Source organism: Bactrocera latifrons, unplaced genomic scaffold, assembly GCF_001853355.1.
Source record: "Bactrocera latifrons isolate USDA-ARS-PBARC rearing strain unplaced genomic scaffold, ASM185335v1 scaffold_10, whole genome shotgun sequence".
NCBI classification, from domain to species: Eukaryota; Metazoa; Arthropoda; class Insecta; order Diptera; family Tephritidae; genus Bactrocera; species Bactrocera latifrons.
This window is the reverse complement of record NW_017534408.1, coordinates 1,365,720-1,383,506: the sequence shown is the minus strand read 5'-3', so window position 1 is coordinate 1,383,506 and position 17,787 is coordinate 1,365,720. Positions and strand designations below refer to the sequence as shown.

General features: G+C 37.6%; 2 protein-coding genes across 2 annotated transcripts in view; one reads left to right on the top strand and one right to left on the bottom strand.

Moving 5' to 3' along the window:
• LOC108966536 (autophagy-related protein 16) overlaps positions 1 to 17,787 on the bottom strand; it is a gene marked incomplete at its 5' end in the record, with an annotated part of 215,533 nt that overhangs the window by 152,257 nt on the left and 45,489 nt on the right.
• The window catches only part of LOC108966529, a 128,963-nt gene that overhangs the window by 70,696 nt on the left and 40,480 nt on the right, over positions 1 to 17,787 (top strand). Inside the window, exons 2-4 of the mRNA XM_018929482.1 lie at positions 1,267 to 2,105; positions 14,555 to 14,715; positions 17,530 to 17,731. Of these exons, the coding sequence (XP_018785027.1) occupies positions 1,312 to 2,105; positions 14,555 to 14,715; positions 17,530 to 17,731 (1,157 nt within the window). The 5' untranslated portion in view covers positions 1,267 to 1,311. The remainder of the gene's footprint in view (positions 1 to 1,266; positions 2,106 to 14,554; positions 14,716 to 17,529; positions 17,732 to 17,787) is intronic.

Below are 17,787 nucleotides of genomic sequence, written 5' to 3'. Positions count from 1 at the left end.
TTACTTGTTTCTGAGCCTCAAGGAAACTTAAAAAGGAAGATTTTGATTCACTGTTCCCATTACAAAATATTTCATTTTTATTTTGGATGATTTTTTTAATTTTTTTCTTTTTAATTTTTAAAAATTTCGAATTAGTAAAATCGTTATTTTCTCAAAACTTTTATGTATGAAAACCCTTTAGAATGTACGTTCGCTTCCTAATAAATTATATGCAAGTTCTTAGCCCCACTGCGGTAATCGAACTGATCACAGCTTATTGCTAGAATATCACTCAGATCTAGTCTGGCAACACAACTCAAACCCAATTATAGCTCATCGATACCATAAAGCATTTAAAAAACAATTTATTTTCATTACCATTGCAAAAGGTGTAATTCTTTGGCAATTTATATGCGAGGAAAGTAATCGCGCGCGGCTAATTGATTCAAATTAAAGCAACTCCTCGCGCCAACAGGCGGAAATGTAAAATGAAACGAATGCAAAAGCCTCGGGCAAAGGTGGCGAGCGAAGCAAAAATGCCGCAAATAGCACACAAATAAAATACTCAAGCGAATAACTCAAGGGAAAAAATCTGAGTTACACGGCGTACAAAGTTCTAAAAGACCGCAGGGGCGGAAATGAATGATACGCAGACAGTGGAACCAGACAAAAGCAGCTGGTGCAGAGGAACGAAAAAATTCGCAACTCTGGTAGCGCTTATAATAATAATATACAGTTTTTATTAGCGACGAAGAAATGCGAAAATAAATTAATAACCTTTTGTAGCAAACAAAGCGTATGCGCATGCGCAACAGCCAACCACCATGGCCGCCGCGTTCAATGCGCTGAATTTGAAAATATGAAAAGTTAATGAAACCATAAATTAGTTGTAAGCAAGAAGCTCATTAGACGGACGCGCGCACAACGCCAAAGCCGCCACTGGCACGGCATAACTTCAAATTAAATGTGCTGCCAGATGGCCAAGGGCTTTGTTGAAGGCCAAGTGTACGGCGTGCGGTGTGAGGGCGCGTAGATCGCGTAAATTGAGTTCTCAACTGTGTGGCTGCGGGCAGTTAGTGCGGAACGCCTTCGCGCCGTCTAGCCACCTTGAGTACTAGGTGTATACGCAGCATACAGGTGGCTGCGGCGGCAACGACACCACACAGCCGCATGTCAATAGCATTTGCAACACTTTTCTCTATTAGCTAGTCACACTACTTTACTACAACCATTTCGATTATTTGTCGCTCATTTGTTTCACATTTTATTCTATTTATTTCTTTACAGCTGCAAGTGCAACAACAAGTGTGGACCAACAGTAACTACGCAAAAATGCGACACAGTAAACGAACGCTGCACAGCCTAAGCAATAGCAACAACATACCGTGGCTATTGCTGCTATGTCTGCTCATCGCCTCACCAGCCACCACCATGGCAGCTAGACGTTCGCGTCTCGATCAGGCTGAAAGCGCACAACCTATCGCCCCAAACGCCGACGCCGCCTCCACCGCCACGAAGGACAGCAATTTGCCTATTGCCGAACAACAACAGATCGCCACAGCCGCATTAGTCGATGCAGCAGTACCACCAGTAGTAGCACCTGTGGCAGCACCGGTTTCCACGGTCACAGCCAGTAACAATGTCGATGCTGCAAACAGCGATGATGCGAAGCGTCAATCAGAAGAGTCTGCAGTCGGTAGCAAAACACCGGCTGTCGCTACCGATTTGGGGGGTGGCTCCGAGGCAAAACATGCCATTGACAATGCGGTGGTGGCCAGCGAAGCGGAAAGTGAACCACAACAGCATGTTGATGTGCGCTCGGATGCTGCAGCAGCGTTAGCGTCGGCGGCGACGGCGGAGGTGCCGGTTGCAGCACCTGCGGCACTCAGTTCGACAACCACGGCTGCGGTAGCGTCGGCTGAAAAGTCGACTGCACCTGAACAACACAATGCCGATGAGGAGGATCAATTACCCAAGGAACAGAAAGAATTGCCGACAGAGATTGGCGATGAGGACATTGACTTGTTGGATGGCAGCAGTAGCGTTGGTTCGGTTAGCGGCGGACACGATGGTAACACGGTTGAGGAATGCGATCCGGAGTTGATTGGCTTCGAAATTGTGACAGGGTGAGTAGATCAAAAGCGTTTAGGTGTTTTCGCCATTTTTCAAAGGCAATTTAATCAATCTAATCAACTAAAATGTTGTTGTATTTTTTTGTTTATAATTTCAAAAATATTTTTTTTCCTGATTAGCTAAATTAAATAAAAAGCACAGTTTTTCATTTAAAACCAGCTAGTTTCGCCATTATTGACTCATCTGATTTGAAGTATTTTTTATGAAAGTTACCAAGAAATGTGCACGCATAAAGTTCACTTGTGTTAGTGGTGAATCTATTACATTTTTGTGGGTTTATTATAGAATAATTTAAACGTCCATTTTAACAAAATTATGTTTAGATCTCAAGAAGAAGGATAATGAATTACGGTCAGACCAGGATTAAATTTAAGTACGATTAGGTATATAAATATCTGTAGATCTAAAATGTATGCTTCAGTTCAATTTTTCCAAACACATTGCCTACATTTCTGGGCGAAACGGTATGGGTGGCAATAGAGATAATAGAAGTTAAGCAGCATTAGAGCGTTGAGTGTTCTCTACAATATATTCTTTCCAAAAATTAGGTATATAAATACCTAGAGCTCAAAAATGCATGCTACAATTTATTCCTTCCAAAAACGTTGCCTACCTTTCTGCGTAAAACTGTAAAGTCGTCGAAATTTTTTAAAGAAATAATAGCCTAAATTATAGCTAGAAAGAAAACTAACTGCAACCGCGTTAAGTTTTATGCGATCAAATTTGGAAAGTACTGCAAAAAATAAACCTATTAATCTTAAGGTTTCATAAGGGTATAGAGGTTTAACAGATTTTCTATTTTTAAATACTAACTCAACAAAATCCTACAAAATCACACTCCTACTAATGAACGATCAGTTCTCCACGCCTGATATTAACGTTATTATTTTTAGTATCTTCTCATATTTCATCTCAGTTCAAGTTAATTATTTATTGCTTTATTTCTACTGCGGTTTTTAATAGTGGACAATCAAAGTCAAACAGCCAAACAATAACTGTCAATTAACATTTGACACATATTTCTCTTGACCACACGCCATTTGACTCCCATAATTATTGACTTTATAAGGTGATGTGGTTAAATGTGACAGCGTTTGTGGTAGCTTGTGGTTGACACTTTAGTAGAGAGTAAATATATTTTTTAGATATATTTAATGATTATTTTTCCTTTTTTGGAATATAAGAAAAATGTCAGTATCATGGGAAGATATTACGCAATCTAGTCAATAGAAATAAACTACAAACATGAAATTAATTTAATGGATTCAAAAACAGCAATAATCAAATCCGGGAATAACTCCAAGTGTTGCTAAACTTGATACTAAAAGTTGTTACGAGATAATTCAACACTTATTTTGCGAAGAAACCAATTGAGTTTCAATCAAATTTGGTATCGCATTAACTGGTACCTATATATTAAAGGTCGGTTGCTCACTAATTTCATTCGTATTGAATTTATTATATTGGTTGTATGAGGAAAAAGTCAATGAAATAAATGGAAGTCATTATATAAGGGACAGAAGGTTTATTCCAAGGTCTGGACTTACTGATTTGGGTCTTCTTCAATTGACGCGCCAGCGGCAACAATATTCTCGACACTACGCGCCTTTCTTTGTCTCACTGGCACGGGAACATTTTGTACTGTGACTGTGGAATCAAATTGTTTTACTAGACGCTCAATTGTTGATCTGACAGGACGATTATGACTACCAAAAATTGAACGTAGCACTCTTACGGGGGTATTCTACTCTAGAATTTTGAAAAATTCGATTTTTTTTTTTTATAAATTTAAAGTTTAGACCCTGGAGAACATATCCTCCAAAGGATTTTTAAAAATTAAAATTATTTTTAGAGTTACTTTAGTGATGCAGTACCTAGCCCGGTAGGTAGGTAGACTCACTTTTTTAAACGTGTTTTTCTGGAAACTAATTTTTTCCACATGGTACCGGCATTATCTCAAGTTCTATACAACCGATTGACTTTAAATTTTGTGTGAACCTTCTTTAAATATTCCTTTATCCTTTATCTTTATAAAATCCTTAATCCTTTGTTTTTAATATTTTAAAAAAATTCAGCGTAAAAAATGATTTTAATTTTCAGGCAGTCGCCATTTTTCTCTCCCAATAATTATTTTAATTTTTAATATTTTTTTGTAATTTTTTTTTCCTGTATTCTTAAGATATCGGTAAAAACACCATAAAAAATGGATAATACAATTTTTTTTTTTTTTTTAATAAAATTCAAAAAACTGCCCAAAATTTGATTTCTACAGTAGTATACCCCCTTAAAGTAGAGACCGCTGACTCCGAATTTCGGTAATAAATTTTAAAAATTTTGACTGGTTTTTGAATCGTGTATCCCTCCTAGATGAAATGGTAAGGTTACAAAAGAGAAATGTCAAAAGAGCGTAAAATATATGAAAAAATCGTTATATCATTTAGAACTTTAGAAATAAACGCAGAAAGAAGAATAATCATAAAAATATAGCGCCAGAAATTATTATCCGTGGAATACTTCCGTCTTAAGGCGGATTTTGACTATATGGAACACTTACGGGATATCACAAGCGCCTCGACGAATGTTTTTGGAACTAGAACCAAAGATTTGTGCACACATTTCCCACAAAAGCTTATTTTGAATATAAAAAATAAGATCGCGTTCGCATTTACGTGCTACATAAGTGGCCACGCCACAGTCTAGCCACGAACAAGTACTTGGCACTTGCAGAAGTGTCAACGAAAGCCACCTGTCAGTGAAGCAATCACATATTTAACAAACATCCGCTGCTACTTAGTTAGAAGCTAAAAATATGTGAATATTTGTATGTGTAAAAGTGCGCGACACAGCGCCTGAAGTGTCAACGAAAAAGGCGTGAAAAATCTTGCTTTGAAAAAAGAAGGAACAAAAGAAATGAAAGAAATGGCATTTATATATAAATAAATTCAATAAGACCAAATAAGGACGGCGCATGCATACACACAGGCACAATGTGAAGAGTGAGGCGAGTTGCCACAAAGTGCTTAACCAAATCGGGGTGCAATTGTCGTACTCGCCGTCGGAGTGGCAGTTGCAGTGGCAATTGAATAACTTAAAAAGGAAATTTAAGATATCTGCAAGGAGCATAAACAATTACCGGCCGCTCAGCAAAGGAATTTCGTTCGCATTACAGCAACCAGAAATGTAGAAAGGAAAAATCAAGTCGCGCGCGCTACCAACTGCAATAACAGCAGCAGCAACAACAACAATGGCAATGCTAATAATGCCACAACGCACAATTCAATAAATTGCCTGCCACAACAGCAACAACAACAAGCACGAAGGAAGGAAAAAACGTAGCTACGAAACACTTAGTGCAGCACGAACGACTTCTTAGCGAGCAAGTAGACTGCAGTCAGGCACATTCATTCAGTCACGCTGCAGCAGTTCATTGCATAAGCGCTGGCTGCCTTGCCACAGCCCACCATTTGTGTGTGTGTGTGTGTGCGAGCAAGACGCAGAAGGCGAACAATTGCGGCAACGCTGAGGGGGTGCTGGCGAGCGCAACGAATTGGCCGCGCCTGATCGGCAACAAAACGCACAGCGGCAGCAAAGCTACAAGAAGTAGGGGGGGTAGGGAGACGCGATGGTGCGCAAGAAAATCGAATGCAATTTCCAAATTGCAGCTCAAGTCAAGGCAGGACACTTTTCATTAGAGTCGCGGCGGCTACGCAGCGCAGCGCGGCAACAACTGTCACTTTAATGTGTGCGCGCCACAACACAGACGCCGCGCGCGCCGCCGCTACTTGCCACAATCGACAGCACTTGTAACAATTGCTGTTTTTCTGTGGAGCCGCGCACATAGCCGGAAGCTGTTGTTTGTCGCTACGGTTATTTGCTGCAATTGTTTGTTGTTGCAAGTGCCATTATTGCGAGCGCCGCCAACAAATGCACATAATATAACAGCAACAACATACTACACAAGGCATTTTTACATAAGCAATATGTGTGCGTGCTGCGCTCCCGCTGCTCCTGTTTGCCTCCGCTCGTATGTCATAAATATTCGCAATGCATCAGCGCGCCTGCCGCATATATATATACAAGCGGCCATATTCGACTTGCACATGTATTTCGCTTGTGCAGCAGTGAGCAAACATTTTTTGGAATTTTTATTGCAACATTGCAAGCGCAAGTTTAATTGAGTTAAAACAAAAAACGTTTCGTTATTTTCTCATGGCCGCTTGCGCATGCGCAGCTTTTCTCAGCTAGCTAGGACTTTGTTGTTGTTGGCGTTGTTGTAGTTGGTGGCATGTAATTATTGATGAGTGGAAGCAATGCTTGAAAGCAGATGTTCGCGCCAAGCTTTGAGTGGCAGCAATTTTTCGCATAACTGTGGCGGTAATATAGTAATTTTGCAAAACAATTAATAGAGTGCGAGTTATCGGAAAAGTGGTGAAAAATATTTGCGGTGCATAGGTCGAAAAAATTTAACGGCGGAAGCAAGCGCATTCCGTGAAAACATATATTGTTGAAATTATGATTTATTTTCAATTTCTCGCAGCTTGGAATATAGATTCTATTAATAATACTGTTTAAGAGGGTACATTAGGTTAGGTTAGGTTAATGTGTTAGGCCAATGTCTTCTAATGAGTGCCAATATGAATTTTTTATACTTCCGATCTACCGTTTTGCACATGACTTTTTCAGTTTTGCACGCAGATAGCTCGTTCCACTAGGTTTTTGATTTCCATCTACTATTTCATTGCTCTCAATGCCTTTATGGCCTGACATCCAGTAGAAGTGAACTTGCAACACTTTCTACTGCATCCCTGCTTCTGGCCGATGTGCGATACAAAGTTGCTGCTTTGACTGCTGGATATATTAAGTTTACCGAGGGCTTTTAAAACCAGGAAGGTTGAAAAAAAATAATTTCAAAACGTTTGAAGCCTATGGCAAAGATCCAAAAGTGTGAAAAATGGATGCCACTTGATTTGAATGAAAGACAAATGGAAAACAGAAAAAGCACTTCTGAGATCTAACCTCAAAGGCACGAAAAAAAACAGTTTGGCAGCGAATTCTCACTGGCGCTGAAAAATTGATTCATTTTAAAAATACTGAACGGAAAAAATCATAGTTTAGTTCGGCACAAAACTAGATCGATTCGGTAAGAAGGCAATGTTCTGTGTTTGGAGGTGTGGAATAACATGAGTTTCTGAAACTTTATAGCTCATTTTAGGTATTCTGTTCTGATGTTTACTTTACTCCAGTAAGAGTGTTCTGAGTCGACTGGAGGAAATGATAATTAGCAGGGACAAAGCAAGGGTTATAAGGCGGATGAGAGAAAACTTCTCAGCCGCTGTTTTATACATGGATTTTTAACGGTTTGCAACATAATACCTAGTAAACGCCCGCTTGATTTTGATGAGTTATTATCGACAGCGTTCCTCATTTCTGGTTTTACGCTGCATGCTCACTTTATGATCCCACCATATGCATAGCATTGCCCTTGCTTTTTTTTTTTCGTTTTGCCGTTGATTTGGCTGATTGGTCAGGTTTCACATATGATTTTTTGCGTTAAGCGTTGTCATAATGGATCCAATTTTCATCACCAGTTGCAATTCGATGCAAAGACGTATTATTTTCTGGCCTTTCATTGTATCCGGCTGCTTTTAAACGTCTTGAAATGGGTGAATAAGGCACTACCATAGATCTTGCGAGCTCTTCTTTTGTTTGGCAACAAACTTCATCATACAATGCTTAAAGTTCCTTATCTTCTAACTTTTTTGACCGCCTAAGACGTTCTTTGTCTGTCAAGCCAAAATCACATCTCAGCTGCAGCATGTTCATCATAAATTTCCAGCAAAATACGATGACTTTCGGTTGTGGTTTTCTTTATACATTGTGACAAAAAAGCACTCCGTAATTATAATTAAATTCCACGGGTAAATGATATTTCAAAAAAAAAAAAAATGTATTTTGCTGTGTTGGCCTATCCTTAATTACTACATGAAATATTAGCGCGATCTGTGAACCAGTTTCCTTTCGGCAGCTGCTTAAGTCGATACACCTCAGTAGTGTGTAGTGATTCTTAGAATGGATAAAAATAACGAATAAAGAATTTGTCTTAAATTTTGTATTTCTAACCAAATGTTGTGTGCGAAATCGTTGCGAATGCTGGAAAAGGCCTTGGATGATTCAATTTAATCATAAATCTGAGTCTAAAAATGCTACAAAACCTTCGTTCTCGTTCCTTCGTTGAAGACGTGGCTCGTTCTGCACGACCTTCGACTTCTTCAACTGATGAAAATATTTAAAAAAAACGTTAAGCATATGGTGCTTGATCAAATCAGGCAAGTGTTAGAAAGATGGCAAGAGTGCTCCACATTTCTCGCGGATCCATTCGAATGATTTTCGGTCTGAAACGTACCTAAGCAATAAAAAAACTCAATTTCGAATTTTTTGATGATATGTTGTTTTGCATTTTAAGTGACGATATTTATCGTAGATAACGCCTTAAGTACGCCCATTGGCCATTTTGGATACTTCACTATATGAAAACTAAAATTTCTCTGATAAACATTCTAAATTCTTAACACGAATGGAGTACTAAGTCAATCAAGTACTTTAATACAAAAAATTGCAGCAGAGATTTCGTCAATCTCGTGTCCACAACGAAACGAAAAATATGTATTTTAAAGCACCACATTAAGTGCCAACACACATACTTACCACAAATTCGATGCCAGCGCATTATAATACAACATCACCAACCACTACCACACCCACTGCCACCCCGCACAATCAGAATTGCATGCAAATACATAAGCGCAGCACTTTCACTCTCTTTTGCCCAAATAAAAATGAAATGACAAACGCAAATTACCGGCCCGCCAGCGCTTAGACAAACTTGAGAAATGGGAGGGCAAGCACCATTAGAATATTGGCCACATCAATGGCCTACAGCAATACGGTCACAGTAAAAACGTTGCATGTATAGTAATGATTGTGGCAGAGCGAGCAGTGGACAGTGGGCAGTGAACGATGCGCCGTTACATAAGTTGCAGATATTTTCAAACGGTGCTTATGGTACGTTGCTGACTTGACTTATAGGGAATGTTGTTGTCTAATGCCGACAATGGCAGGAATGCGCATGTGCCACTGCCTTTAAACCGTCTTAAAACCATCAAGTCGGCAAAGGAGCAGTGACCACCGGAGACCCAATACACTAAAAATGTAATAACTCACCTGCAAAGAGAGAAGAAGCAGAGGGGAAAGATATATAGTATGAGTTAGAATGAATTATTGTTATTGCAAGTATTTTTATTGTTGCTGTAATTGTATTTTTATTTTCTATGTTTTATTTTTAAGTGGCTTGTTGTCGTTCTGTGGCAATCAGTGTGCGATTATTGCTGAGTGCCACAACGGCAATCGTTTTCTGGCACATATATACACACAAACATGCATTCAACAGGCACAAACATACTCAAATATACATATACATACATATAAAAACATATGTATTATACACACACACACACACACACATACATATGTAGGCTTGCGCGCGCGATATGCGCAGATAGCTAGTGGGATCTGTTAGAATCTGTGGCAGCAATTGGCCAGCGCATTTTATTGTTTTGCTTGTTGCCGCAATTATAGGCTGTGAATTCAATAAATTCGTGGCGTAATCATAGCGGTATCGGCGATTTTTATTGCTGTTATTCTATTTATTGCTGCTGTGCTGATTTCCACTCGATTGCTTTATGTCTTCTTCCCCTCGTTCTTCTTCTTATTACTTTTCAAGCGCATTGCCATACATTTTTTTTATACATACATACACTTTATATTGCAACATTGCGGTTGCCACATTCAGTAGTACGGCAATCAGCGAGAAAATGTGGCAAATGGCCGGCTACAATTTCATTTTGTGGGCCATAGCCAATGCAACAAATGTCTACGTTGAAAGCCAAACGTTATTTGTTATTAAGTTAAAGCGCATTTTGTCATTGGCCTCGGGCGTATTGGCGCATTGGCGGCTTGGCGGCCGTTTATGGCAAGAATGCGCGCGCGCGCACGCGCAAGCAAATGATGAAAGGACAACGAACAACGAGCAACTTCGCTGCCAAGTGTGAGTGGTAGTTTGGGGGAGGCAGCCAATGCATTTTGCTGAGTGTGACAAGCAGGCACAGGCCGGCGGTGCCAAGGGTATGCAAACCTTCGCGTTCAGTAAGGCAAAAAACAAGGCAAGTAATTTAAGTACGGCATGAGCCAGCTATGCAGTCAAGCACAGTCAGCGCTGACCTCGCAGCAATTTTCAAATGTTATTTTGATTTTATGGCTTTGATATTGATTTGCCAATTCGATAACCTTTTCTGACACTGATCATGTTGCAAGCCATGTTCTTTTGTGTTGCGCGACTTTAACGAGTATTGGCAGCATGTTCGCCTGCTTTTTTTTCGCCGTCTGCCGTCAGGTCTGCCGTCAGCCCACTGCGCTGTGTGAGAATTATGCAATAAAAGCCAATAATTTGCGCGGCAAATATTCCAATAGTATTACAGGAATTCGCGACTTTGTGGCATTTATCTTTTTTTTTTTTTTTTTTTTTTTTTTGTTTGCCGGAATTTTCAATTAAAATTATCCAAATCGACACTGAAAATGGTTGAAAGTCAGCAGAGTAAATTGAAAGAAGAAGTTTTATACAAATCTCCATAGTTTGTCAATGAATTGCTCACTACATCTGAGTAATATTGAAGAAAAGCTTTTAAGATTTTATATTTTTGTGCTTAGAATATAAAATATTTTGAATATAAATTATTTGGTATAAAGCATCAAGGGCTTCAATTGATATTGATCGATATTTTTGCTTTGGAAATTTTTTATTATATTTCCAAATTTGCACAGGCGTTCATTTTCGATTCACGCCAGCTCGAAGGGATGTCCGAAGGTATGCGCAACCAAGTGTTTACGTCTTGCCCTCCCAAACGCGGGACAGTCAAGAACTAAATTTGGAGTTGTTTCTACCTTATCTGCTTCCATACAGCTTCTGCAGCCTTACTGCCTGGACGCCAATAGGACCATGACACGTTAAAAGCCGCACAGCTAAGGAGAGGCTAACCTTACTGAGGCCAAAGAAATAACTAGATTTCATGCTAAAAGGCTTTTGAGACAGCGCATGTACCGATTGTGTCTCAGCGCTGACAAAGCTTCCGCGAAGCCCAGCTATTTAGTAATAGAACATAAGAGGATACAGGAGTACCGATCCGCTCCCATTCTACCGATAACGGTTCTAGGGTGCCTTTTCTTGCTAGCTCTTCAAGTTTACAGTTTCCTGCGATTCCGCTGTGGCCTAGCACCCATACCAATCTTATTACAAAGATACTCGATGTTATTGATGGCGAGGTTAGGCACTCTTCGACCAGCCTTGAACGCACTGTTAATGAGTTCACAGCTAGCACCGCTGCCTCACTAACAGAGTAAGTAAGTAAGTACTAACAATAAGTTGACAGCTATCTTAATGGCTACAATGAATGTCTGAAACTGAAGTGGATGGAGAATTTCCAACAGTAAACCACTCCACAAACATTCCCCCGAGCTTTGATCCGTCCGTGAAGAAGCACAGATGCCTTCTCTCCTCCAACGGCTTCTTCCCATGCACAATTCCCTCGATGGTATGTGGGTAGAAAGGGAACCAACAGAGTTCATTTTTGGCGACTCCATGATCCAAGTACCCCGCTATGAAATCAAACTATGTTAGGATATCCAAGTGTTCAGACCCGTGTTCTTTTAGAAACCAAGACTCTGTGAGTCTGATGGCAACTTTTGCATATCATAGTTGGAGTGAACCTAAGTTGAAGAGCATTGAACGCTCTCGAGTTTCTACTGCAACAGAGACGGACTTAATTTTAGCGCAGTCGCGTGTATGCTGGGTTGAAAAAAAATTTTTTTTTTATAATTTACTGTGTATTCTTAAAATATTGTTCAAAAATTGCCGTTCTTTGAACTCCCACCATTAGTAATGACTTACAATGTCACCAAAAAATGTGTGTGATTTAGCGAAAATTAGCTAAAATGTGCCTTTTCAATATGTCACTTATCAATCAAAGAGTATTGCCTACATTGAGGATGATTACGAATAAAAATATTGTTCAAAAGAGGCTAAAACTTGTAAAATTATTTAACTACAATTAGTAGTAAATTTAGTAAAAATTAAAATAAAAGAGCATTTTAGGAGCTACAAGCTAATGCCACCAAATAGGGTGTGTGACTTTGCTAAAATGTAAATTTTTCATATAGTACTTTATTAATGTAAAGTTGTGTTTAAAAGACATATTCTAAGTTGTGTCCAATTAGTAATCCTAATAAATTGAGAAAAATTCCATTTATAAAATATAGTGCGCATGATGACTCCAAGCAGTCTTTGAAAGCAAACGGTGAAGGTATGATTACTTCCAGACAATTTTTCATAGGCAACAAAAAGTAGTTGGGCGTACGCGCAACCACCAAGCATGTCTTATGTTCAACTAACAGCAAACCAATTCAATCAGCGCTGTCAACATAGCACTCCAACTCCATATTCCTTTTTTTCTAACCCAACCCCGCGGCGTATGCCATAAATGAGAGACGAGCAACGCAACTAAGCACCTATCTACACCAAATAAAGTGTTTCCAAGCTAATATCGATCAGAAAATTAAATTTCAAACAACATTAGTAATAGAAATTGCTCGCACCCAGTCGTGCAAAAGCCACAGCAATAACAACAACAATATACATATCTCTATCTCAGCACATATGCTGGGGTATTTAATTACTTTCAAGTCTTACAATTACATGACAGCGGTAGTCACGCTGCTGTAACGAGTGGCTTCATCAGCACTCCTGCCACCTTCCACACCATACACACACGCACACATACTCATATGCATATTATAATTATTATCGCTCTTTTACTGTGGTGCTCCTCTTCTGATTGTTGCAACAACCTGTCACACGGACATACACTGGACAACGTGCAACACGACCGACAAATCATCAGTCAAGATGTCAGCAAAACTGATGTCAGCCACTAATTTGCCATAACCAGGGCACAGCCTCAACAACTACAAACAACAAAAGCAACAAGTCACAGCCGCAGTGAAAATGCAGAGCAAAGCAAAAACACATTTCACAAAATGTAATTATTCAAAGCAGAAGAATCAGCATAGGAAAAGTTAATATGCAACATGCATCTTCTGCGTTCTAAATACGTAGATGCATGTAGCATAGATTTGTGTGTGTGTGTATTTATATCTAAAGATACATATAAGATGGATAGTAGCTCTTCGAAAGCCAAGAGGTGTTCATTCGAATTGTACATTTTTCCAGCATCACTCAGGCACTTTACAAGTTTCACTACTGCATCAGTCATGTCTCGTTGTCTACTGCACACAATTGTTTCTATATATGCATGCATGTGTGTGTGTGTGTGTGTGTGTGTGTAAAAAATCATAATAATTCATTTGCAAATATTGCGTGTAAAAATGTAGGTTGCATGTTGATTGTCTGCTCAAAGTACATTTCAGCAAACCCATTTCTACACAGGTACTTATGCCTTTAAATGGGTATGAAGAAGTGTAGTTGTGTATGCAGAAGTACTTACATAAGTACTTGTACCTAATCTTAAGAGCTTCAGCGTAAGTGGCATTCATCATAACCGCCTCTTTCGCGAGTGACACGGGCTATCATTTGGCTAGAAAATATGGCAGTTTACTTAGGTAAAATATTATTGCAGCTGCTCTATTTCACTTTAGCGTAAACTTAAGTACTTTACCTCGGGGGATGGCTCACGGTTTACGAAAGGTTGGAGTAGTCTTTCTAAAATATGACATATAAGAATTGGGCGGTACTAACGCAGGTACTTAATACTTCATAGTATAAATATATGTATGTATATAAAGGAATTTTTCAGTAAACTATTTACTTACCGAAATTTGCTTTGAAATTTAATATATTTAGGTGATTAGATTACTTTTAATGACTTTCTGCATTCCTTTAAATATTTTCACTTTCGAACGATTACTGTACGACCCTAAATGTAGGCAACACTTAAATAGTTGAAAGTGTAACAGCTTTAATCTATTAAAATAACATCGTTGCCTACCTTAAGGCATATTTTAGCAAAGTCATACACCTAAGCCCTAAATTCAATATATTTAGAAGTTCATGGAAGTCCTCCACCCAGTTTAATAGTAGAAACAACGTTTTTTACTGATTAGTTATATTTTCGGTCGCCGAACGATTTCTATATGACCTTAAATGTAAGCAACACTTAAATATTTGAAAGTGTATCAGCTTTAAACTCTTTAAATAAAAACTTTGCCTACCTTTAGGCATATTTTAGCAGAGTTTCACACCTAACAATTTATTACAAATATAATTTGTTTAGAAATGCTCTTAATTTTTAAAACTATTTTATTTCTTCCCTAACAGTTACGTTTTCTCCGCTCCAGGAAAACTATTAAATTCACTGCCTGGCACATTAATGTTGACCGATTGCTTAGAGGCTTGCCAATCGAATGAGGCTTGTCGTGCTGTGAACTATGAAACTGGCTTGTGTGTACTCTTCTCGGCTAATGCAGATAAGTTACCAGGTGAGTGCAGGCGTTTGAAATTTGCTTCAATAAAAGAAGAATTTAGAAACTTCTTACAAGCTAATTAACAAACTCAATAAATAAAACCACATGTCTTCTAATCAAAATGCCTACGAAAATTAAATAACCAGCCAAATTTAACTGAAGAAAAGAATGCAAAAAATTGCTGTAGATTTCTCATCAAATATTATCACATAATTGCCATTCAAAAATGTCTCAAGCATCAACTGCGACCACCGCCGGCATTGTCAGATTGAAAGCGTTGTAATGAATTGAAGCATTATTAAAAATGAAGAGAAGTCACAAGCAGCGACTTTGTAGTTAACGACCTTCGGTTAAATTCTTTTGCGAGGTTTTGCTTTTCAACCAAAGTAAAAGTCAAATCGATTTTTTCCGCTGACCTTGACATTGCTTCGTTCACACCAAATATCATTAGTCACTTTCAGCCGTCGCGCAACAGCCAATTAAAGCCTTGAAAATAAATTGGTTTGTCATTTGGCGATTCGCCAATTAAATAATTACAAAAAAAAGATGAAAAGAAAAAAAAACGAAGAAGAAAAATATGAACATAAAAAAGAAAAGACCCTTGGAGGTGTAAAGAAGAAATAAGTAGCAAAATTATCAAGAAAGGTCAATTTGAAATTTAAAAAACACCAAAGCTGAGAATCATTAAAAAAATATTCTCGTTTAATTCTGGAAAATTAAAAAATTCTTAAAAAATTTTATTAAAAATGTCTTTAACAAACAAAAAATTTAATTTGCGCTCCGAAATGTAGGCAACACAATTATTTTTGGTACAAGTATGAATTTCAAACTTAAAGCTAGAACGAGAACTTAATGGTAGACTCTACAAATAATAATAACTTCAGACAAAATTTATAGCCATCAATTACTGAATATGAATTTGTTTAAAAAAAATGGCGTTGTACTGCTTGGAAAAATAAAAAAATTTATTTGCGTGCCGAAATGTAGGCGATACAATTATTTGTTGGTTCAAATATAAATTTCAAAGCCAATGTCAGAAATTATGGCGATCAATAACCGAAATAGTAACATAAAAACACTAAAAAAAAAAAAAATAATTACGCTAATTTATTGCCACAATCGAAGTAAAAGCAAAAATACTGTCTCAAAAATTTGTTTTGAAAACCAAGAAGGAAACCAAACAGACTTGGACAAAAAAACTTAATCAGATTGACGTAGCCAAAGCAACGCTTGCTGAAAATTAAAAGAAAAATCCAGAAATAAGAAGCAAAATCATTGAAGACGCCACAACAAGCTGCGAATAAATAGGTGGCAACAAAATCAGCAATTATCGTAAAAGACCAATGATCAGCATGAATCGGCAAAGTTCGAGCGCGTAGTAATTGAGTTGCGCATGCGCGTTGAGCTTTATTTATGAGCCATAAGGAAGCGATCAAACTGCCAGCAACCTGAATGAGTTATGTGGGAATGTAACAAACAGTTTGATGAACCAGAAATTAGTAAAGTTTTCTCACCTCACTTGACACTGGTATACCAATTAACTGAGGTTTAAAAATTGGTAATAAAAAAACAGGAAAATATTAAGCTGCTTGCTTCAGCGCCAGTCACAGCCGCTTAATTGTCGCGCAAATAATAATTTCGATCGTAAAAAAGTTGCTGCCAACTTACTCTTTACAATATATGTATAATAACTAAATAGAGTATATGGATAGAAATGTACGATTTTATATTCTACTCCGCTTAAGTGTGGCTTAAGTTATTGCCACTTGAAGCACTTTGCCTGTTTTGCTTTACTGCTATGCATTTTGTTACTGAATTGCTATTAAAGGCGCTCGAAGGCGGTTGCAAACACGCACTTTACTGCTATTCGCCACTTAGTAAGTAGCTATACCCCTCAATAAGCGTAATTCAGCAGCGCTAAAGCTGCAACATAAATTGCAACTGTGCTTTTATTATCTTGTACATAATTCCTTAAGTGATTTTTATCAGGAGAGAACGATAAAAATTTGCATAACTTAATCTAAGTGAATACGAAGACGACATAAAGTGTTGGCAGGAGTGAATGGAGAACCATTTGGGTGATTTCGAAGCCAATCACTTTAGATTTATTTAACAGCTTACCTCAGCAATGATATTTAAGATATTTTTGAAAAAAAGATAGTTAAAACAAAAATTAATTTTTTGAAAAAAAATTATATTTAAAAAATAAAAATATTACATTTTTAAAAAACCATATTATATTTTGAAAAAAAAATTGTATTTTTGAAAAAAATATTATATTTTTGAAAACAAAATATTGCGCCAAAATGTATGCAACACCATTAATACACTATGACAAAAGTAGTATGTTGCCTACATTTCGGCGCCGTGGTATAAAGACCAAAACTTGCTTAGAACGTTGGAAATGGAACGAAAGTAAAAAAAAAATTTGAGGAATGAAAAAAAAATTTAAAAATTAGACTTCTAAATTATTAATTCATAAAATAGTTAAAAAGTAATTAATATTTATAGCATATAAAAAAAATTTTAATAATTATAGGTATGAAAGAAAATCGCTCCTCTTATGAAAGGCAATAAAAGAGAATAAAACCAAATCAATAAAATTATTTTATATAAATTTTTTCGAAATTTTCTAACAAACATTTAACTTAAGTCCTCAGTTATAAGTAAAATTTTACTATAAAAATTAATATTAGATTTTCATTTCATAGTCGATCATTATTTATTCATATTATTTTTACTTTTTTCCTGTTTATTTATACTTATTTTATTTCAACGACAAAATGCAACTGAAGAATTTTCCTTTTTATTTACCTCTCTTCCCACCAGGCGCACTCACCAAGTCGCAATTCCCTGTCTTCACAATTTATGCACAGAAATCATGTCTCGGCATTCGGCCGTGCGCACGTGCCTGGTGTGTTGACCGCGTGCAGGGCTACAAGCTAAATGGCTATGCAAAGCGCACGATACCAGTGATTTCGCGACGTGATTGTTTGGAGTTGTGTTTGGGCGAAACCGATTTCACATGCAGGTGAGTGCAAGACAATATATAACATAAAAAATAAAACAATGCGTTTTTTATAAGCA